Source organism: Trachurus trachurus (assembly GCF_905171665.1).
Source record: "Trachurus trachurus genome assembly, chromosome: 8".
NCBI classification, from domain to species: Eukaryota; Metazoa; Chordata; class Actinopteri; order Carangiformes; family Carangidae; genus Trachurus; species Trachurus trachurus.
The window spans coordinates 20,127,990-20,151,632 of NC_139905.1; the positions used below are offsets into that span (position 1 = coordinate 20,127,990).

The window sequence follows — 23,643 nt, forward strand, 5'->3', positions numbered from 1 at the left end:
GTTTGTATTGTTAACTAAATATACATGAAAAGCAATGAAGAATTGATGGAGTTCGAACTCTGATATGATTTCAGCACAAAAGTCGAGGGTTGCACATAGCTGCAGAGCGACTACGTGTAGATGTGGTCGCCCCAACGAAAAGCTGCCATTTTGCATGTGGCTGTGAGAAATGAAGAACCTGATTCCAAACACACACACGGCGGGGCTGTTTTCCTAAAAATCCAACCAATTAAGACCTGGACTGATGTGGGATGAGCAGAACGACTTTACCTCGACGTCGCGCTCCGCCGGAGAGACTGAAGCATCTCGCCACATCCAGTGTCCGTCTCACTGCCGCTACTCTCAAACAGCTGTTTGCCACCAAAAGGGATCTGACCAGCACATTATGGAGGACTTACACATTTTGGGCAGGGGGGGGGGGTTAATCTGAGAGAAAAGAAACACACACACACACACTCTCCCTCTCTCTCACACACACACTCGCTCTCTTTCTCACACACTCACACACACACAAAGAGCAGAAACATAGACGTTCAGTGAAAATATTTTGTTCAGATATGGCATAGTATTTTCCTGTACATGAGGTTGCGTTTTGTGAACGCTGTTGTTTTTTTTGTTTTTTTTTAAGTGTTTGTTTTTAAAGGGCATTTCACCTTAAAGAACAGTTCAGTGAAACCAACACATTTTGAACTCGCTTTGCACAATGGTCAAGGTTCACTGTAATTATTGCACTTTTATAGACAGGGCAGGGATGGCTTTTAGGAGCTGCTCTCTCTCCGCGACAGTCCTCTCTTCAGTATCGGGGGCCGACAGCCCGGACACTGAGGAGAAATCCATCCTACGGTCGCTCGGCAACTCGTGGAGGTCCAGGTGGCCATGGTTTGGTGGGGGGGGGCCACGTCCTCTCCTCCTCCTCAGGGCGGAGGGATGGAGGGCTCGGTCACAGCCAGCTCCTGAGCCAGGTCATTGAAGCGAGCGATGTAGTCCACGCTGCTCTCACTCATCATACAAGCCAGCTGAGAGTCCATCTGCACAAAGAAGAGATATGAAATAAGAGCTCTGAAATAATAAGAGCTCTGAATTACAGCAGCAAGTCAACAAACTGTTTCTGCCTTGGCTCAGAGTAATGAGCTGAAATATTGGTGTGAACGCACCTTAAAAACAATCAGGTGAGTTATGAGGCACTTTTTTTGTACATTTGTCTACTGTAAATGTGTCGGACTGAAACTCTGCCGGCCCTGACGGTCAGTTAAATTTTGAGGACGCTGTTGATGAACAGCAAGCTCTTTGTTTAGTCTAAGTGCTACAAAGCAAAGAGACATGTTGAACCATTATCTTTGTGCCAACAGACCACAAGTAGAGCAGTTAAAGTCACCTGTCCTTTTAGAACATTTACTTGTGTTAAAGTCTTAAGGTATCTAATATTTATTGTACTTTTCTGATTTTCCTGATATGTAATGTATGCAGTTATGAACTTTATTGTGGCTTCCTTATAGTAAAGCATGATATTTAGGATTCCCTTATCTTTTTTAAAATCAAATCTTTCAAAGCTTTTTCAGGACTTTCCAGGCACAAATTTAAGGATCAAACACAGCATATTTATATACTTTTGATTGGCATTTGAGACACTAAATGAGGTAGGAAGAATCTTTGAATGTATGAAATTATTCTATTATAAAGTGTCATGTCACTCTCATGATGAGACCTTCAAGTAAAGTGTTACCCAAATGTCTTCTGATTTGATTTTGTAGTAACAAGATGCTTAGGGGAAATGTACAGTATCAGAGTAAAAGTGAAAGTTCATTCATTCATTTTCTATACCGCTTATCCTGCACTAGGGTCACGGGTGAGCTGGAGCCTATCTCAGCTAACTTCGGGCGAGAGGCGGGGTACACTCTGGACAGGTCGCCAGTCTATCACAGGGCTAACATATATAGACAGACAACCATTTACACTCTCATTCACACCTATGGACAATTTAGAGTTGCCAATTAACCTAACCTGCATGTCTTTGGTCTGTGGGACCAGTTGAAAGTTGTAAAGTACAAATATGTGAAAATTCTACGTAAAGGTAGGGGAGGAGCAGTTTTTTACTGCATTGCTTGAAATCCTCTTCACACCCTGATAGCAACTAAGTAATTAAATGGTTTTTGACAAAAATTTAAAATTGTCAGTCACCTGTGGCACAGACAATCCTGTAATTAACACCATCCAATGATTTTGAACGCCACGAGCGAATTCAATAGATCATGATGTCATCTGCCCCTCCCTCCCCCCTTTGTGCATACCCCTCTTGGTGCAATAATCGAGCATGTGCTCAGAGTCTTCAACGATTTACGATACAGAGAATACAACGCCAGAGCCAAAGCTTATGCCAGCTTGCTAAATTCAACGAGACAGTTGCAGCAACATTATGGCAGAAAAGAACAAGCATTGTGCGTTTCTGTGCTCTGGAGGCGTGGCTTCAGAGATAAGTATGGAAAACGGGGCTAGGACTTCTGAATTGTGTAATTTCAAAATGTGGCCTGATCGAAAGAGCTTTTCCAGGATCTCCTACTCCACCTTTAAGTTAAGTGATAAAGTATTTGTACTTCATTACATTACAACACTGGTAGAATGTAAGTTTAACACGTAAACATTTTTTGTGTTACCATCTGTCCATACATTGTTTGTTTTTATATATATATATATATTAGTCCCTATAAGCAGAATTTAATTACTTTCTCCTCTTTGTGTTCTGTAACAAGTATTTTATGTATGTTCTGGTTTTATATCAGAACATACAGTTGATGTCAAAGGACGCGACTTACCTCTGCCACATCAGGAAGGCCACGGGACTGAAAGGAATCATGGGAGTTGCAGTCCAGGAGGCTAGGACCAAGCAAAGCTGTGCCACTGGAGGGGCCAGAGGGGGTGAGGGTGGTCCGCCTGCCCTTATCAGGAGACACCATGCTGGCTGGAAGTTAAAGAGAAAAACAACGTGAACAGAACGAAGAGCTCCCATGAAGCGTGGAAACAAATCTGACCCAACAGGCCGTTAGTGTTACTGTGTGTAATGGTAATGCACATTTGAAGGGACGGAGATATCTTTTTTTCTTTTTGTTATTATAAAATTTACTTGACTAGCATCTTATTTCTTAATTTAATTAATCCAATTATCATTACAATAATTCTTACAATAATCAAAAGCAGATTTGTATTATTTATAACTGCACCATCAATTTGATGAAGCTATTATTGTCAAATAACACAAGTAGAATTTACTGAGCATTAAAACATTCAACGTTGCACAGACCACGATGTCATGTCACTAAGCTGAGTTTCCCTGCAGTCTGTGGTTTTCACATATTAATTAAGCTAAAATACATGATGAACAAACATTGAAAGATCTTATAATAGTATCTGTATTTGATGTTCATCTAAGTAGAAGGAGACTTACAGAGAAGGCATCCCAGCGTCGAGTCAGAGGAGTCACTGGGGTACCACTGGGGGTCGTGGCTGGGTGACGGTATCCAGCCTCGGGACGGGCTGACAGACGGAGAAGAGGTCAACAGTTTGGAGCCGTCGTTGTTGCTCAGCTTGGCCGGAGAGAGCGCTGCCTCCTCACCTGCACCTGGAGAGGCAAACACACATTCGTTTTTTTTTTTTTTTTTAAAGTATATGTTTATTCACTTTCACCAGTGCAGTTGAATGACAAACAGAACATCAAACAGAAACAGACAAACATGGAGTTGCACTGCATTACACAAGTCAAGGTCGATTAAGGTCAAAACACCTCTGCAACAAATCTGTTGTCGGAGTGATGATGGTTTTTGTCTGAGCATTATATGAGAATATCAGACATGACATTTTGAACATGCCTGTGTTATATGACAAGCACAAGGTGAAGAATTTCTGCATTGCCACAAATCCACAATTACAAACAAATAAACACAATCAACAGCATAACCAAACCATAAAGAAGGACAAAAAAAAAAAGCAGCAACATCAACCACAAACACATTAGTTTGGCTTGCAAAACATCTTTCCCTCCACAGAATACTTCACGAATTTCAATCGCTTCCAGTGGGAATTATAAAATATACGGTAGATATATTATTAAAGCTTTCCTTATCTGTTATCACTTTTCATTCAGAAAAGAAAACTACCCACCAGTCAAATAATTTCCGTTTCATCTTAAAGGGATAGTTCAACATTTTTGAAAATTGGCCCATCGCCATGATCCCCCTAGTAATAGCAGTAGGTTCGTTACCTTTAATTGTTGGTCCAAGCTGCTTTTAGATCGGGGGAGAAGAATACCGAGCGGCGCAGCTACACTACGGAGGCTAATGGAATTTCTTGGTTTTGCTCATCAAACTCAGCAAATACACAACCAAAAAACTCAAAAACGCTGTGGTGGACAAGTTGTGACCTGCACATTCACCACGCTATGAGATAATAGCGGAAAGTTGCGAGATGGAGTTGTTTTAGAGGCAAAGTCGGACTTTACACTCTAGACGGCTGCTCGGCGGAGTGATTTCAAAATCGCCTGTTTACTGCAGATACGTCCGTATACTACGGCACTGGCTGAGGTGCGCACACTGTGTCCCTCCGACCAGTGGTTCACTGAAGAAAGTAGTTCCGAGTATTTGCTTCACTTCTCTTAACTTTCCGCTATTATCTCATAGCGTGGTGAATGTGCAGGTCACAACTTGTCCACCACAGCGTTTTTGAGTTTTTTGGTTGTGTATTTGCTGAGTTTGATGAGCAAAACCAAGAAATTCCATTAGCCTCCGTAGTGTAGCTGCGCCGCTCGGTATTCTTCTCCCCCGATCTAAAAGCAGCTTGGACCAACAATTAAAGGTAACGAACCTACTGCTATTACTAGGGGGATCATGGCGATGGGCCAATTTTCAAAAATGTTGAACTATCCCTTTAATACCCTTTCTCCTGTCTTGTTTGTCAAGTTTTCTTTCAAGTAATTTCTGTTTTACATAGATAAATATATGTTGAATGTAGGTTTGAATGCACAACGCACCATAGTGGGCAGAGTTGATGGCGAGCTCGATGATGGAGTCGCTGATGTGTGTTTGAGGCCCTCCAGGGGCTAGAGCCTCTTCAGGGGGTCCGGGCAGAGAGATGTCCAGGAGCGAGGCCACGCTGGGTGGAGCGAGGAGCGAGTCTCCGCCACCGGTCACTCCAGGAGACGGAGGAGGCACGCCGTTCTGTGGAAAGAGCAGGTTACACCTTTAAATCCTGAAACAGAAGATCTGTGTTTGTCCATGTGTGTTTGTCTGTGTGTGTGTGTGTGTGTGTGTGTGTGTTCCTGACCTCTGGGACATCTGGCTGGAGGAGTTGAGAGTCTGCTCCAGCATCAGCAGTAGGTGTGGTGGTGGCGAGCACGGTGCTGTTATGGACAGTGGGAGATTCCAGCTCTGGACAGGGGCTGCCAGGGATGATGCCTGCAGATTTTGCTGCCAGGTCAATGGCACCTGAGAGAACAGAAACACAAATAATCTGTCACATCTGCAGTTAAATATAATAAGTATTAACAATAGGTGACACTAGCAAGTGATTTAAGATTTCAATAATTCATTTCAAGAACAATATAAAAATTGAAAGCAGGGGCGACGGAAAAAAATATTTCCATTCAGAGAGTTTAGCTAGAAGAATGTTCTTTTTGTCCATTTATCCCTGGACAAAAGAGGACTTGTTCAAAACCGTAATGACTTTTCAGACAACGTGTAGGAGGACAGAGGCTGATCCTTTTTCATATATTTTGAAATTTTGGATAAAAATCCAGAGAATGCAGGAAACAAGCTTCTTATACCAAGAGAAATGAAAGACAAAGCTGGAAAAAACTGGAACAGAGAGAATGATAATATTGGTAGCCTTTAACAAAAGGATGAAGTATCAGCTTTAAATACAGTAAATCAACTTATTTGGAAAGGAAACTGCGGATTAAGAGTAAAACTATTCTGTTGCGTAGCTAGTCTGTTGTGTGCTAATAATGTCAGAGCTTGTATATGTGCTGTTTTTACTTCCTATTACTATAGGGGATGGAATATCAGAAAGAGGTCAAACTTATACAACAGTACTGGATTTTACTGGGTTTTTATTTTAAAACTGTATTGATGAAATAGATGAATAGAAGCAGTCAAGCAGTACATACTGGAGAGCTGGCTGGCTGATCCAGAGCTGGGTCCTGCAGGAGAAACTTTGGACATTAGGGGGCGGGAAGGGGGAGTCAGGCGAGTGTGGATTGGCCGGAAAGATCCAGTTCCTGAGGGAAGAAACAGGAAGTGAGAGAGTGAGAGATTAGCAGAGTTCTTGTTGAAAGTGAGAAATTATATTTAGTTGATATACACTGATCAACAGAGTGTGTAACTGACAGAGAAGAGCAACGGTTTTCCACAACACTATAGGGAAAGTACAATCACTTTTCCTCCAACAAAAACATTTTACACTGCAGATCCTGATGTTTGAAGTTTTTACCTGTGGCCGAGGAGTTGGAGAGGATAGAGAAGGAGCAGACATGTTGAGGTGTGTCTCCTGTAGTTCGGGGCAGCAGTGTTCGCTATGGACAAGACAGAAGGAACGTTTTAGTCCATCATGACCCACCAGTATGTGAAAATAGTAAAACACCTTCTGTTCTTCTCTCACCTGAACTACAAGTGGTTTCCGAAGTTGCCTGTTCCGAGGTTTTCTCTGTCTGGAAAGGAAAAGATCCGACTGCATCTATAAAGGGGGAAAAAAAGTACTCATTAACGTTTGTCCATATTCATGAGGACGAGTTCGGTCTTTGTGCTCTTGGTGTGAAGTAGTAAAGCCTTGCTCTGCCGTACACTGATGGAGTCCAGCTGCTGTCTGAAGGCCAGCTCGGCTTCCTTGTTGGGGGAAAACATTCGGTTGTGCCGTGAGCTGTTCGGAGGCAGCGTGGTGGGCACGGCGAACACGCCGCCCTCCGAGTCGCTGCCAACCGCCGGCCCCAGCAGAGAGCGGGGGAGGCTGCGCCCACCTGAAGACAGAGGAAGAGGAATAAGACGTGTTATGTGAGGACAGACATTATTTGAGGGTAATGTAAAAGATATTGAACAGAGAAATATAAGATGCACAAAGTAAATATCCAAACAATCACCTGTGAACAACTTGCAATTCATAAATAATTCCCATTATCAAGCATACAACTAAGTATCATGAGCACAAATACTTCGAAAATCTCCCAGTAGCAGTTCATTCAATAGACTCACATGATGAGACTTTGTCAGACAACAAACTAGGTCCAATATATGTTATGATTCATCTTACACACACTCAGACAGACGGTATCTCAGGGTTCTTTTTATATGGAGCTGCTCTGGGCTGCACTGTTTATAATTTACAGAGATGAAACAATTCCCATAAATAGCAAGCATTTGACAACGGCGCCAAGGAAAGACTTCATTATAAGAGGTGAAAACCTCAGGCAGAACCAGGCTAAGGGTGGGCGGCCATCTGCCTCAACCGGGCTCGAACAGCATGGAGATTTGAAGACAACTCCAACACAAACAGAAAAAAAACTAAAAACATACTTGAGTCTACAACTACAGTGAATCCATCGGCTACAATGAATGTGAACGTATAACGAGTGCCTGCTCTACAGTAGGGGCTTTAGAGGCAGGAAGAGAGACCCACGCATACCTGAGGCCCCGGTGGTTGCCAGGTGTAACCTGGCCCCTCGGACAGAGGCCTGTTGCCGGCCACAGCTGGGGCTGCGGACGCCGGCTATCGGCCCCTTTCCAGGAGGCGTGAGGGCTTGATTCTGCTCCTCCTGATGGGTCTTGAGCGGTGATGTGGCTGTAGAGCACAGCTCCGGCGCCTGGAGGAGAGAACACATTAATGACCCCATCTGTTCTACATGTACATTTCTAAACAATACTTGGCAGTAGTTTAAAGGTGGAGCAGACAGCACAGTTCACAGCTCTGCTCCAGTTGGAAGTCATCTGATATTGTAACAATCTAACCTTTATCTCTCTGTGGAGGAGGGATCTTTTGTGGATTAGGTGCAAGTTTGTAATTACACAGGAATAGTTAATGCGGCAGAAAAGCGCCACGTTAAGGCGATATCTGTTAAGAGTTAGTTAAATTCATCACTCATGCCACTAGAAAAAAAATCAAGTCTTCAACCTTACGCCCAGGTCTGATCGATCGATCAAACTTCTAATTCAAAAAACATTCCTGTGAGAAAATCTTTATATCCAAATTTGTTTGTGTACAATGAGATTTAAAAAAAACCATGAAACCAGCAACAGCACTGTGACAAGTAACGGTTAATCCCTACCAAAGGTTTAGGATTGACCTCCGTGGCAACCAGTTTGAGCAGGCAGCGCAAAACCCGTTGTGTCCTGTTGGGCTTGGCCGCTGCCAGAGCTTGTCCGTTTTCTTGGCTGTTGGGAGGAGCGGCGGCCGGCTGCCACTCGTACTCCAGCTGCAGCTTGCCAGGCTTCCCGAACATCAGGTAGAGCTCGGCCAGGGTGACATTCTCTGCGTCGCGGGCGCTCCAGCCCTCCTCTCTGATCTGCTCCACGCCCCGCTCTTTGGCCGCTGGCGCCGAGCCCTGCGACACCCCCTCCTCTGAGCCGCTCATGGGAGGTTTGGTTGGAGGAGTCTGGTTGGCCTCTGGGGAAGCGGTGCTGGTGTTCTGCTCCTCTTTGCACTCTGTGCTTTCTACACCGCTGCACAACTTATCCGTGCTTTTGACCGCTACTAATCCACCGCCGGCCTCTGCACCAGAACAGGTCTTGGCCCCCTCGGAGGGTCCCGCTGCGGCTGCCTCGTCTCTGGGAGCCGCAGTCTGCTGAGATGAAGCGGGGACAGGAACAGACGGAGGCCGCTTGTTGTCCTCCGCCTTTGCAGAAGTGTCCGGTGAAGGTTCGGGGTTGGGGGGGGGGTCAGTTCGACGAGCATCGCTCAGTACAGTCAGTGAAGCACCGGCGGCACCGGCGCCGCTTCCCCGACCGGATTTGGTGCCGGTGCGAGACGGAGGAGCCGTGTGGATGCCCAGGATCTGAGCAGCTGGCAGCTCCTTGGCGCTGGGCCGGTTCTTGCCACTTTCCAGCCAGTGTACAGTGCATGAGGCCTTGGAGTGAACCACACGTGCCACGCCGGGCAGCGTGGTCAAGGTGCTGCTCTCAGCAGGGAAAAGGAAAAGCTCATCTGGCTGGGATTTACTGGGAGAGGTCGTGTTGGACTGGCTGCCTTCCAGAGCTTCTCTCTCCATGAGACTCTTAAGCTGAAACACGTGTTAAGGGCAACACAGGTGACAGAAACACACACCGCCCTCAGATGTTTACAGCCAAGATGCAAGACCCACGTAGCACGGTTGTGCAATTCACACCCTAAAGATGAAAACACCTGTAGGGAGTGACACATTGCGGGGCGGTGCTAGCAGTGGGCCGTGTGAAACACACTGTAAATAAACATATCTATTCCATCATAAACTGATGACATATGCTGTTTCTCATGTTAAAGGATACGATCCGCTGGTCCTGGTACGCCCACTTCTGTTTCAGATACTCGATTAGACTGGAAACTTTCCTGTGGAGTTCTACCACCATCCTGGGACGGAAAAGACAAAAAAAAGAGAGTTGGTCTCAACGGGCACATTTAGGTTTTATGCTCCTAACATATAACGCACTTCTAGGTCTCACACTAAGTGAATGACTTGCAAACAAGATGGTTTGGCAAAGTGGTTTTGCCAAAAAGCTACAATAGCGATGTCGGTGAGTATCTGACTCATACATCAGTGCATTTCTCAAGGCTCAACTGTGTTTTCTCTGGACGTTCATTAATGGGTGCAGCTCACCTGAGGCGAGGGTTGTGGGCTAGACTCTGAACGCGGGCCCAGGAGTGGTTACTGCGCGGTTGTAGCTCCACCGCCACCTTCAGGGGTAGACGCACCGGCTTCTGGTCCTCCTCGTCACTCACTCCTGCATCGAGACACGGGGACAGAGTATATTACATGAGTGGTACAGTTTTATTTATTTATTTGCCTTTTTAATGTATTTCTATGCCTCTGTAAAGCACTTTGAAGTGCCTGTGGTGTATGAATTGTGCTATACAAATACATTTCCCTTTGCCTTGCCTTACGCTGTGCAATTTCTGAAAAGTTAAGAATTCTCTTTTGCGAACTTTCTTGCATAAATGGATTAGCAGGAAATGAAAAGACTGTAATCAAACTCGGTGGTGTTGAGGAGGAAACGACCAAACCAGAACAACGTTGTTTGCCAAGACGTTTTTTGGAAAGCAACGATACGGCAGCGAAGTGAAGACGGACTAGATGAGAGAGATGGCAGAAGCAAAGAGGGGGATTCTGATTTCCCATCCTTGATTGAAGGAAATTATTTCTTTAAGTTCACTGAAAAGAGTGGTTGATTACAGCCGGTCAGACCACTCATCATCATCATCATCATCCTCCTGTTCCTCCTAATCACTTCGTGCCCACGGAATTACCATGGAAACGCCACAAGCCCACATGCTGCCATTGTTATTGCCAGAAAACCCCGCCTCCACAAACCGTGCGCCTCACCATCGCCATGGTTTTGTGTTTTTTCGGCTTAGACGTTTGTTTACGTTGTGTGTACTGTGCATATAGTATGTGTATACTAGTGTGTGTTCCTGCGGGCACGTGCTCACCGTCGGGGTCGCAAAGTTTCTTCAGCGCACGGCACATGGGTGCTTTGATTCGTAAGTTCCTCCCTTTGGAGCGCACGGTGGTGGCTCTGCTCAGACACACACAACAACAGAGAAATATTCAGGGTTTTCTTAAAAAAGAAAAAAAAACTTTTCACAGTACACCTTTCAGTGGAGAAAAAGAGATACTCTCATCATTCACATGAACATAGACATGCCGTAATAAGCAGAACATACATAATTTGAATATAATATTTCAATTCCCTACAGGTATCTGTCAGTGATGTCATTGGTTTGCTCAGGATGAATTTATCTGGTTTTTTTTATAGATGTGATATAGCCCTTAAACACACCAATATTACATACAGACAATCTCCACGTGTTCATTCACAAAGACCAAACAACAGTGGGTTTGCATTTTATTGCTTTTCCTACAACTTACCCTTGCTGGATGAGTTCATTTAGCTTCGCCACGTTCTTATCATCCATTACTGCCAAAGACAAAAAAACAAAACAACGACAGCCATTTACAACACGGTCCCACAGGAGCAGCCGTCCCCCATGACTGAGAGCTTGCAGCGTGTAATCACATCCCCTCGTGATTACAACCTAATATTGGGAAAACACACACACAGACAAAATAACTTTTTAAAAGCATCGAGCGTTCATCTTCACTTACGCCCTCCCACTTTCTTGCGGAGCTCAGCGTAGCAGATGAGGCCGTACAGCTCTTGAGAGGATTTCTTCAGCACTCTGGAGTAAACTGAGAAAGTAAAAAAAGGAGGCACGGGTCACAACACAGGACACATGTGAATGCTGCGTTAAGATAACACAGAAACAAGAGACACTGACAGGTTCTGAAGGGGAGAGTGGCTCAAGCTTATCTGATAATATTCTTTAACGCATGTTTTTGTGCAGTCTGTCTGTCAGACAAGGTGCAACATAAGTATTAGTGTGTAGGGACTGTTGGCACAAATAGACCTGCAATAGATTTACTCGACTGACACTATTGCAGCTCTTTTGTAAAGTCCATGACCAACTGTGACTGGACACACTGTGAAAACAAATCCATATGGCCACACCTGAATTACCATGAACAAATGAAAACATCTGAATTAAATGATTACATTTGAATAACTATTCATTGGGCTTGTCCTTGAATCAAATAAATGAAAATGTTCTTTTCATAACGACTTATCAAGTGAATATTACAAACTAAAACAGTTTTCAACCCCCCCAGAGCATATATGGATACGGGTATGCTACATTTCTGGTGAATCAGACGAAACGAGACAAGAATTAATACGATTAAATATGTTGGATGAGAAGCTATTCGTTTAAACAACACTGTCGTACAGGCTCTGCAAGGTCAAAAGGGCGACATGAAGGGCTGCTCACCGTTGGCAAAGTCGATGTGTTTGGAGATCTTGTGCCAGGTGCGGTAGTAAAAGTGGCGGACCTGCTCCTTGTTCTTCACCATGTTAGCCGGTTTACCCCTCTTCTTGTACTTCATTGCTATGTTGTTCTGGATAGCTTCAAAATCCTTCCCATGCTAGAGACAAGAGCAACAGAAGACAGTATAAGATGTGGTGAGTCCCTGTGACACAAATAACATAAATGTGTATGCAAACAACTTATACGGTACAGCAACATGTACTGTAAAACGAAACGGCGGGGACTTCTGCGTTCTACCCTTTACCTCATAGAGCCCCTCAAAGAAGCTGTTTTTGTCTTCTGCACTCCAAGACTCCCACTGGCGCCGGGCCCTTTTCTGGTTACCAGCCTGCTCCTCCTTCTCGGCAGACCCCTGGCCCTTGGATGCCTTGGATACTCCCCCCGTGGAGCTCGCCACTGGCCCCGACTGTCCCACCGTCCCCTGGGAAGAAGAGCCATTCTCTGCGCCTGTTAAACAGAGAGGAGGAGCCCATCAGTACTGAAACATTCAGAGGAAAAACACAACTTTAAATATCAGAGTAAAAAAAAAAATGTACGGATTGAGCCAAATGTTTTGGTTGACCGCCCTGGTTGTTTTGTATAGCATGGAAAAGAAAATACAATTGTAGTTCTGAGGCGTGTGGTTTGGGTAACATAAAATACATGCACACAAAGCCACCCACTGCCATTACAGTGCACAACCTGCAGAGGCCCCCTCCCTCCCACCCCCCTCTGTGGTTCAGGTTTGGCAGGGAGGCAGGAAAAGCAATCAGTCCCTATGGTCAGGTCTACAGCGCCGGGTCCAAAACCAACTCGTGGTGGGCTACAATGGCCAAGTTTAGCCCAGCACACAACACCATGCCAGGAGGCACCAACACAAACACGGAGGCAATTGCTGTTGCAGCAGTGCTGTGCTGTGCTGTGCTAAAGCGACTGCGTTTTCTGCCAATATGGGTGTTCGCCTACAAATGCAAATGTGTGCGGTTCATTGGCAGTAACCTGGATGTGTCTCCTGCAAAAATAGATGTTCACCTATACAGCAAAATATGTGGCGCTTCTGTGGTCGACCGGTCAAAACATCGGCCGTCTAAATTTATCGGATGAAAGAAATTCTCAGTCTCATTCTCGTTTTCCAACAACAACAAAAGAAGCAGAGCCTCACTAATTCATCATCATGCTGTATGTGTTTACTCGTGTCGGATTCTCCTGATTCATTTATAAAAGAAATACTTAAAAAGAAGAAATGACAAACATATTGTCACTGCAGAGCAGCAGGATCACACAAAGCAAAAAACACACCGTGGCTAGTAAGGAATAAAAAAACAAAATCCTTCAGCATCCTCCATTACTGACTGACTCTCAAATGAACAGAAAACACCCCAGTCGCTGGAAGTTTCAGACATACTCGATATTACCACTCCTGCCCCACCCCACAGCTCCACCTTGTCTTCGCCTCTTCAGGGACCGGTGGTAAGGAAACACAGGAGGACGCGCTAAGGGAGTTGCCTTATTTACCTTCTTTACATGGATACCTTTCATCAAGCGCTTCCTCCATTTAACTTAATCAAAAATTTGTGAAACTTGATGAAAGAGGCACTCCTTCACTATTCACTTTGAAAGTCAATAAAAGCCTGAAACCCCTGGCTATATTTCAGTGCTCAGACGCTCTATATTACCACGTCAAGTCACAATGACAGCCCCTGTGGGCTTCAGCAGATCACTCACACTGAAAGTTAGTAGAGAAGAGAGCATCAGACAGATGATGCACAAAGAAAACCAGTGAACCACTACAACAAACGCTGTGTGCAATTCATGTACAATCTGTGTCTGAGGTTTGCTCCAGTACAACCCTGAAGTTTCTTTCATCACTGCTCTTTGTTCTGTGTGATCATCATATTTACAATTTTGAAATAAAATAAAAAAACCTTAAATGAGAATAAATTGTTAATTGACTGAATGACAAAAAAAAATTGGGGGTGTTGGCAGTAAAACTACCATGTCTTTTTTGTCTACTCCAAAACAATAAAAACTGACTTAGTGCTTTATTTCTGCTACACTCAGTTGGTTATGACAGTCTCACTCACTGTAAATGCACATTCCCATTAACTAAAAAAAAAATAGTCAGGTGACATGCTAATTGATATTCAAATTATGTTGTCTGTGACTCCTCTTCCTTTTCCAAACAATTGTTCTGCTGGTGTTTTGAGCCAGGAGTCTACTACCCAGAGTCCAACCAGCCATCGGCCCGGAGGGAGCACACACACACAGCAACAACACAAACAGCATCACCTCAGACTCACAAACTGTAAACACACTCTCCCACAGATCAAATAAATCCACCTATGTTATCTGCCCACTTTGTCCGAGCGTCCGTACCTTTCGATTTTGCCCCGGCGTGTCCATTGATGGCTGAGCCGACTGAATCCTTCCGGATGCGCTTACTCGGAGGTCGGACGCTCGATCGGAGAAAATGATGCTGGTCGTGACACGGAGGGGCGGGATCCGCGGAGGTCTGGGGCTGCTGCTGGGTCTGCTGCTGGGTCGAGCCTACCCCGGTTCGGTTCGGCGGAGGAGGAGGAGGAGAAGCGGGGGGGACCGGGGCTGAACCGGGGCTAAGAGCCGTGGCTGATGGATTAAGAATATCCACTCCGTCGTCTCCCTTTGTACTGCGCTCCTCGCTCGCCTGCTCTCCGCTCTCCTCCTCGTCGCAACCTTCGGGCTTTCTGGACGGATTCCTCCTCCCATCGACACCGATCCCCTCCCTGGAGCCCGGTGTCATGCTGCCAAAAACATATTCATGGAAATTCAGTCGTATTAGTGACAAAGCGGTGTGTAAAATTAACTTCTAAAGACGACGTTCACTGTCTCTCAACATGGCCGCCGCTGTTTGTTTCAAATCCCCTCTCCAGTCCCGACAAAACAACACCAAATATATGCAATTAACGTCTGGAAATAAATTACATTCAACAACAAAAACAGTCCGGTAACTAACGGCAGCGTTTTACCGAGTGTCTTTAGCCACTAAAGGGCGATATTTTAGGTTCAATTTCAACTAAATTCAAATGCGAGCGCTTTTCACTTTAGCGCCCTGCAGAAACGACAACGAAAACCCCTCGGTGCAGTCGACCTCTAAATAAAGTGTTAATTTCTAACACAAATTTACCCATTTTCGTATTCTTCGGTAGTGGGCGACGTCTTCTTTCTCTTCACCATGGATCCGACCGGTTAGATTGGCAATTTTTGATCAAATTGAACATAATAAAACCGACACCGATCCCTCCGCTTTCTGCCCTCTCCTTGCTCCTGCTTCGACTGAGCTGAACTCTCTGCGCAGTTCAACTGTTTTCTATCAGCAACAACATTACTCAATGCTTCTTTGCAACAAGAAATAAAAACTACTAAAACCGACGAAAAACACGACAAATTCACCGCATGCGAAGAGGAAGAATTTACTAATGACACGTGCCAGTCGCCAGCTCGTTTTGAATTGATTAGGTATAGACAGTTTTATTAACCCGTGTGCAAGTGGACTTTGCTTGTCACTACGTCACCATTGCCTACAGAAATGATGTCTGCAAAACAAGTTATTTCACACACATCCTGCAATTGTGAGATACTGAGAAAATACTCTATTGTGCTAATGTTATTATCGCCTGATAGAGGTAATACTCAATCAGTCGTCAAAAAATCAGGAATAGGCGTTATGTCCCCGTTGCACGTCGAGATATTGTTAAAAATGGTGTTATTACATGTAAACACAACAGAAGTCATATGAATGTGTTTGGTCCATTGCTGTTCACTTATCAATTTATTTCTGAATAATCAGGAGGAGGGCAGTGGGATGACAGCAAAGAGAAGGCTAAACAAAGAAAGATTAATTGGGCATAAGTGCAGCTGGGGAAGACAATAATGAGGAATATCCGTCCATTGACATACAGTTTTTAAATCCCCGAATTTTGTGTCATATGAACGCAAAGTTATATACATATTCAGCCACGGAATAATATCCGATCTCACAACAGTTAAAGCCAGAAGTACTAGACAAGATAAGTTTATACTAGACAAGATGGGTGTATACTTTACTCAAGGTCCTGTGGTCTTATATTTTTCAAGTTACTTTAAAATTACTGGACGGATTAAACTCATATGAATCTTATATCCAATGTCAAAATGTGGTTTCATAACATCTTAATTTACATGAAAAATCATCCAGCATCATATGACATTTATTCCACAGGGTTTTAACAGCATTATCCACCTGTAATGTTGGGGTCCCAGCAGCCTGGTGTTTACAGTACTGCTATTACGGGGATGGCATTTGATTATGAAGTACCTTATCTTGGAGGGACAGTGTGACAATACAACTTTAAGTGCTTGAAAGTAACTATTGTCGTAAAACGTTTGTTGAAATGAGTATTACATTGTTATTATTACACGTTACATACATAACGTGGTGCCTAGCATGGCTGTTGTTGTTGTTGGCTAGCTAACGTTAACGTTTTGGCAGCCAAACAACCCAATAAGGAGACAAAAAACTGCTTGTAACATAATGTCTGTTGTTGGGCGAACACTCATGCAGTTTGTTAGATTGATAAACATTATAAAAGTTTCTTAAATTACCTGAAGCAGAAGCCTGATGGTGATATTCCCAACCGACATATAGGCTAGCATCGCTAGCTGACTGCTCTGTGCCGATGACAGTTCCTGCGGATCGATTGTCCACGCGTTTTGGAAACGCCCACTACGACTCGAAAACAAAGCTTCTGATTGGTCAGAAATACAGAAGACTGGCGGGTGAAATTTGATTGACAGGAAGCTGCGCCAATTGCTGGTGACAGAGGTCCAGCGGAGAACCAATTGTGATTCTCTTCCTGTCATGCCGTGTAAGTTTCCTGATATATATTTTTTCAAAGTTCACCGCAATTTTTACGCTCCAATAATCTATCTTTCTTGTTAAGTATTCAAGCATTATTTCGACAAAATTAGTTCAGCGCTATGCAGTTTTTTCGGCGATGTAAAAATTAGGTCCGCCCATTCAGTGATTGACATTTTGATGATCAAATCAACAGGGAGGACTCCGGGGATGCGCTTGATTTTTCTTCACAGCGTACACCGATAATCACCCGGTCGCGCAGTATAGGTTGACAAAAGACATCAAAATAAAATAAGAATCAAAACTATGAATTAATACACTACAAGGCACACAAACCAGACAGAAAGCCTTTTAATGAATGGAAACTACACTTTTTTCTTTCTTTCTTTCTTTTTTTTTTTTTAGATGATATTCAATCAGCTCACCCTTTATTCCCACCAAATGTCTTCATAAAACAAGCGAATATCGAGATAAGTGCACGGTGGTGGGCTGTTAAAACCATAGAGTTAAAACGCCCCCGAAGAGCCAGCAGGGCGGAGTTTTCTACTTTTTATGACACGCTCAACGCCACGGTCTACATTCAACTGGTTTAAAAGACCATGGGTACTTTAAAAAAAAACTTTAAAAAAAACACACACACACACACAAGTATGGCTTCACAGCTCTTTTCTTCACAAATATTATTTTTGTTCCACAAAAGTCTTTGTTGTATATGGATTACGTAGTCCATTTCCCCCCCGGAGGGATGTCATGTGCAAATAATGGAGCGCACCGCGCCGCTCAGCCGCTTGGCGGAGCACCAGTTAAATTCCTCTGTGTCACCGTGGGGTGGGTGGATCATTCCTCACTACAGTCCGCTGGGCAGGCGCAGCGCAGGCAGCAGCAGCAGCAGCAGCAGCAGCAGGAACTCGCTGGTCGTCCAGTTGGCAAACTGACGAAGTTGTCTTCGGGAAACTTGAAGGCTCAAAAACAAAAAACCACTATGACTTCGACGAACATGTTTCAAGGGCTGGAAACCAGCTCTAAACCGAGTTCAAGGTGAAGAATGTGGCACTTAATGGCCGTGTTTCTTGGGTATTTATGAAATATACGACAAACGTCGGTGCTTTATTTGGGCTCAAGTCAGCCGCTCCGTCCGCTAACGGTAGTGTCTCAACGTAGGTTAACGGTATCTGACAGGAGCTCTTCGTAGTTTTTAGCAACACAAATCCCCGCTGCTAATGTCTCTAACGTGGCTCTTAGTGGTGTTAGAAAGGACTGACATATTTGTGTCGTCGCCGACTCGCCTTGGTTTGGTCTGAGTCGTCTTCTTCCGTTAGCAAACTTCACAGTGAGGAGTTAGCTTGAAGCTAACCGACCAGGCGTTGTCTGCTGCGGAAGTGGGAAGCCTCCTCGGACTGCTCCTCTTTGTACTCGCCAACATCAGCGCTGCTGTGTAGCTACACGCTGTTGTACTCGGAGGTGGTTTTTGTTTCCTCTTTTCTAAATCGAAAGCGCCAGTTCTTTGGTCAGATCCGCCCATTAGTGGAGTTCACGTATGTTATGGTTTCTAATTTATGTGACAAAAGTGTAGCGGCTCTTGAGTTTTTCAGACGTATGGCGCCATTCCCGGCTACATAACGTCAATCAAATAACCTGTTATGTGGCTGCGTTGGCTGAAGCTGCTCTTGACACAGTCACAGCCAAATTACCTAATGTTTTTGCACTTGACCACTTTGCGTGGCATGGTGCAAAAAAAAACAAAAAAAGACCTCATGTTTCTAACAGCTGTCAGTAAACAACGACCTCCATGCCTCAGATTTCTTAAACAGTATGTCCACTCCCATGTCAGTAGGATGAGCAGATTACTTATATAAATTGGAACAGTATACAATCTGATTATTTAGCTATATCATTTATTTAACCAGTAAACCCGGTCTGTCTCCTCTTTTTGAAGCCTGTTCTAGGTCACACATGTGTATGTTAATTGGTTTGTGATAAGACCTGAGCAGGATCTTATCAGTTGTCCTATATCCTTTTGTGTTTTGTAGGGTGTTGCGGCCTCCTGGTGGCGGCTCCAGTAACCTGTTTGGTGGCTATGAAGATGATGCTGCAGCAACAAGAAGACCTAACAAGATGGCCTCTAAAGTTTTCGCTCCAGCAGAGGAGCCCCAGAGTGTGCCCAGGCGCTCCAACCCTCCAGGTCAGACCAGCCTGTCAGGGCTTATGGATGTGCTGAGGCAGCCAGTCTCAACATCTATCAATGTCCAGGGTGTGAAAACTGTTACTGACGTGATAACTCCAGTACAAACACCTCCACTGTTCAGTGTGTCTGTATGTGATCTACATCCAGTTTGAAGGATTTTGTAGTCACATATGTGTCTACTGTAAGAAAATGATTTGAGTTTCCAAACAGAGAATTGTGGGCCACCCAGACTACATCCTACAGTTTTTCAGTGGCATTAACACCAGCAATAAAATCGCTGGTGGGTGAACTATTTGTTTAGTATACAATTTTGAAATGTGCACATGGCCCTGAAGGGTCATGGAAACGCTTGATGCAGATGTTAAAATGAATATCATGGTGCTCTAGTGGTTTATCCAGCAGAGTGTGTACCATGTAGGCGTAGCCCTAGTTGCAGCGCCATGGGTTTGAATCTGACCTTTAGGTGTCATTCCCCTCTCTCTTTCCTAACTGTCCTGTCTCACTTCACTATCCTATGCAAATAAAGGCAAAAATGCCCCCCCAAAATGTATATTAATCCCATATAAGTAATCATAGATGATAGTGGACCATGGGATCATAATTCTACAGGACGACCAAATGCACATTGTCGTACTGTCACTGCTGTACGTAACGTAACGCATATCTTGGTAATACTTCATGTAGGTGGGAAGAGTAGTGGAATATTTGGGGAATGTGAACCTCCTGCTCAACCACAGAGACCTATACCGCCAGGTGGATCAACCAGCAACATTTTTGGGAGTGCAGAAAGTGCACCTGTGCAAAGCCCAAGCAGAAGCCACCCAAATAAGCCAAAGGTAGGCCATGCATCTAGATCTTTTTTCCTTAAGCTTTTTTTTTTTTTTTTTTTTTTAAGATCATTTGAGTTTCATTCCATTCCACCCCGATTTGTGACATTAAACCCAAATTTTAAACAAATTGTTTACCCAAATAAAAAATGTGTTGTCTGCCCACCTCTGTCCAGTCATCCTCTAAAAGCTAGTTATCTCACTTATATTATGTATTATTCAAGATTTGATAAAGCCAGCATATATGAAGCAATCCTCGTCACGAATCACTAGTCGTGTTTGTGCAGTTTTAGCGTTGTCACTTCGAGCTGAGTCCTTTGCAGCAATCTCAGGAAGGACATAAGTAGATTCAGAGGAACTGCATCGGCTCATTTTTATGTCCGAGTCCATCTTTGTGAGGAAAAACATGTAAACATACTGCAATGGTTTTAAGTTTTTTGCAATTACATATTATTATGCTTGTGTTCATTTAGAGAACATTTTTATGGGCAGACATGGAAAGATACAATACCAACAGCATTTATCATAATTATCCTGTCACACAAATTCAAAATTATGATGGGGTGTTGCCCTTGGCTGTATGACATGACAATTTGCTGCCTCATGCCATGTGATCCTGGGTATCATAAGTTATTGTTCACTCTTGTCAAAGGAATGTTCTGTGATCTATCATTAAATATAAATATGATTGATTTTCTGGGTTTATAAATCGTTTTAAATGAATCTGCTTCAATACGTTGTGGAATTGCCAACCCAGTCAAAGCAATCGGAGCATTTGTTATTGTCATTTGCTGCCTATGACTGGTTTCATCTTTGGCACAGTAATGTCTTAGTCCATCATACAGGATGTATTCACTGTAAACATTAATCTGTGTTTTCATTTTCCTTTTATTTAACAAGGTGAAAGTCTTGTGATTAAAATCTCGGGCTTGGACTCTGTAAATGAGAGACAAATATTTTCACTATAATGCCCTAAAGACCCTTGGTCATGGCAATTACACTGTTTCACTGGATTTGAGAGAGCAGCTGCTTTAACTTTAAAACACAGGAACAAGAGAGTCCTGTGTTAACGTGTTTTTTTTTTCTTCTGATGACACAGTGAGATGTCTTATCTCACTCTTTCTTTAATCTTTCAGGACAATCTAAGTGTGGGACCTGAATCTAAACCTGAACCACCAGGTGAGTTTGTTGAAAGGACAATGTCAATGTGAACCACTTTTAGCAGATTTGCGTAATACTTACTTCATTGTCACTGTCAGTTGCAAGTTTTGGACTGAGGAATTTTATTACAGTAAATGTACCCAATCATTGACCTGTGTCTTTTAAGGTGAAAATAATACATATTAAAATACTGTATTAGTGCTAATCTGTAGCTAAATTTAGAGTTGTACCTCTACTGACTGAATTTGGTGAATCTGACAAAGATTTGAATGCGTGGTGAATGTGAAAGCATGGTGAATGTGCAGGTCACAACTTGTCCACGAGAGCGTTTTGGAGTTGTTGGATTGTGTATTTGATGACCAAGAAATCCCATTAGCCTCCGTAGCGTAGCTCTGAGCAGCTCGCGGCTCTGCTCCGCCGTTCTAAAAATAGCTTGCACCGACAATTAAAGGTAACGAACTTACTCCTAACACTATAGGAATTATGGCAATGGGCCAAAAAATTTGAACTATCCCTTTAAATATACAAGTGAGAAAATGTATATTATTCAATTTTAGGCCATTGCTCTGCTTTAGCATTTCTGTAAAATACATTGTTCTCTCCTCAAGCACCCAAAGTGAAGGTCAGCCAACCTGAAGTGAAGGAGGAGGCTGCCCCCCCAGCCCCAGCTCCTGCTCCAGCTGCAGCTCCAGCTCCGGCTCCTGCTGCAGCTCCAGCTCCGGCTCCTGCTCCAGCTCCTGTGCCAGCCAAGGAAGAGCCTGCTGCAGTGTCAGCCCCACCTGAGCCTGAAGCCACCCCTCCCCCCTCCTCCTCCTCCTCCTCCCCACCCCCTGATGACATGAAGAAGCACGAGCCTCACCTGGGACCCAAGCCTCGCTCCCACAACAGGGTCCTCAACCCACCTGGAGGAAAGTCTAGCGTGGTATTCTACTGATGAGCTGAACACACCACTCCTCCCTGTTTGTGTCCATACACTCCTTGTCTGCTCCCCTGTTTAATCTTCTCTCATTCCAACACGTCTTTCCCCGTGGTTATTTCACCTGTACATCTAAACGCAGATCAGAGTTCTGTTTCTCACACCTGTTTCCTGGTCATGTATGTTTTCCTCAACTTCTTGCACTTTCAGTCCTGTTTCTGGCTCTTTCCCCTTAGTCCAAGTCTTCATATTATTCTGAATTGAAACCTGCATCATACAATCACTCACCACTCAATCAACAGGCTAGCTATTACTGAGTCATTTTGACTGTGACTCTGTTCAATCTCAATGTTACGGTTGCATTTTCACTGTTTCTGTATTTGAGCACGTGTAAACGTAGTTTGGTTTAAGGCACAATTATTTGTCATTTAAATCAAATGGGAAGGTTAAGACATAGGAGGAAGCTTTAATGATCCGTTGTGGCTAATATCTTTTGTGGGAGTTCAAAAGCAGACATTTTCTTGAAATAGTTTGAAGCCTTAATGTTTTTACAGAGAGGATGGGCTGAATAGATTTTCTCACCACTGTAACATGTGAAACGTTTCAGGGAGCCCTAGTAGTAGCCCTTTTCTGCGCAGCCAGATTCTCATTGAATGACGACGTAAAACCTTTTGTTCTGTGGTTGTTAAAAAATAATACGTGTTAGACTTTAGCCAATGACTTTATAATCAAAAGCCTTATCATGTATGCATTCATTATGCCTTGTCCCTATTTTCAACATGTGTCTTGATTAACGATCTGATGTCAGAGCACAAACTGTTTAGGGAGAGATGCCAAAAAATTGACCTTGAAACAAAGATAAATGAGTTTGTTTACTCCAAAATGCTTCTGCTTCCTTAAAAAAATTCCATTTTGATTTTATGCGAATGTATTGTGCAGGTACTTTCTGCTTTGTCCTCATTGCTTGCTTTATCTGAGAACATGCCTTCTTTTCTTTTGCTTGGGGTAGGCCTCTGTTTATGTTTTAAATTAAAACGGCTGAAGACAAGTGAACTCTGGACAAGCGCGTGGCCTACCTGAGTCCAGGTGGGCTCAATGATAATCACCTTTTCACTCACTTCATGACGCACATTCATGGTTTTCTGGTGCCAGCCTGTCCCCAGTGTGTTGATGTGCCTGGCAGGCAATGAGCGCAGCAGAAGAAAGAAATCCTGTGTATTGCAATAAAACTGTTGTTTTGCATTTTAGAGTGTGTTTATTTTGTTTACTTCCCTAAACTAAAACACTTGTCAGAATATTTGAGATTAAGTAGTTACTTACTAAAATTTGCAGTAGATTAAACACTTACGTTGTGGAAATGTCATACCGTTTAAAAAAAATAATGTTTTTCTAGATCAGTGTAGATGCAACATTCCCACTATGTGTTGTGTGCTCCAGATTTATAGCTTAATTCTTCAATCACTGACACTGATGCTTTTGTTCAGAATCGCCTCTTGGCAGCGCTCTGCAAGCTGCTTGTTCTAAGACAAAATGGCCACTTCATGCCTTAGAAAATTCATTTTAGCTTCGCAAACACTGGAATCTGGAGGGCGATTTG

The 23,643-nt window shown here is 43.7% G+C and overlaps 2 protein-coding genes across 3 annotated transcripts; one reads left to right on the forward strand and one right to left on the reverse strand.

Annotated features, from left to right (window-relative positions):
• Window positions 1-49: 49 nt before the first annotated feature.
• Window positions 50-16,771, reverse strand: cramp1 (cramped chromatin regulator homolog 1). 2 transcript variants are annotated; one of them, XM_083977975.1, is made up of 20 exons: window positions 16,705-16,771; window positions 14,461-14,864; window positions 12,350-12,552; window positions 12,049-12,202; window positions 11,330-11,413; window positions 11,093-11,141; window positions 10,654-10,739; window positions 9,824-9,947; window positions 9,495-9,576; window positions 8,300-9,250; window positions 7,660-7,837; window positions 6,825-6,997; window positions 6,643-6,717; window positions 6,475-6,556; window positions 6,152-6,262; window positions 5,311-5,471; window positions 5,018-5,204; window positions 3,440-3,613; window positions 2,811-2,956; window positions 50-1,028 (listed from the first exon to the last, which is right to left on the reverse strand). In XM_083977975.1, the coding sequence occupies exons 2-20, from the start codon at window positions 14,861-14,863 to the stop codon at window positions 915-917; spliced, it is 3,537 nt and encodes a 1,178-aa protein (XP_083834101.1). In that variant the 5' UTR covers window position 14,864; window positions 16,705-16,771; the 3' UTR covers window positions 50-914. The 2 variants fall into 2 exon arrangements, with proteins under 2 accessions (XP_083834101.1, XP_083834100.1); XM_083977974.1 differs by lacking the exon at window positions 16,705-16,771 and adding an exon at window positions 15,248-15,549.
• A 1,044-nt stretch (window positions 16,772-17,815) lies between these two features.
• On the forward strand, window positions 17,816-23,288 carry jpt2 (Jupiter microtubule associated homolog 2). Its single transcript, XM_083977824.1, has 5 exons — window positions 17,816-17,995; window positions 18,988-19,139; window positions 19,827-19,978; window positions 21,106-21,148; window positions 21,739-23,288. Exons 1-5 carry the CDS (start codon window positions 17,940-17,942, stop codon window positions 22,062-22,064), a joined length of 729 nt encoding a protein of 242 aa, XP_083833950.1. The 5' UTR covers window positions 17,816-17,939; the 3' UTR covers window positions 22,065-23,288.
• Window positions 23,289-23,643: the final 355 nt, after the last annotated feature.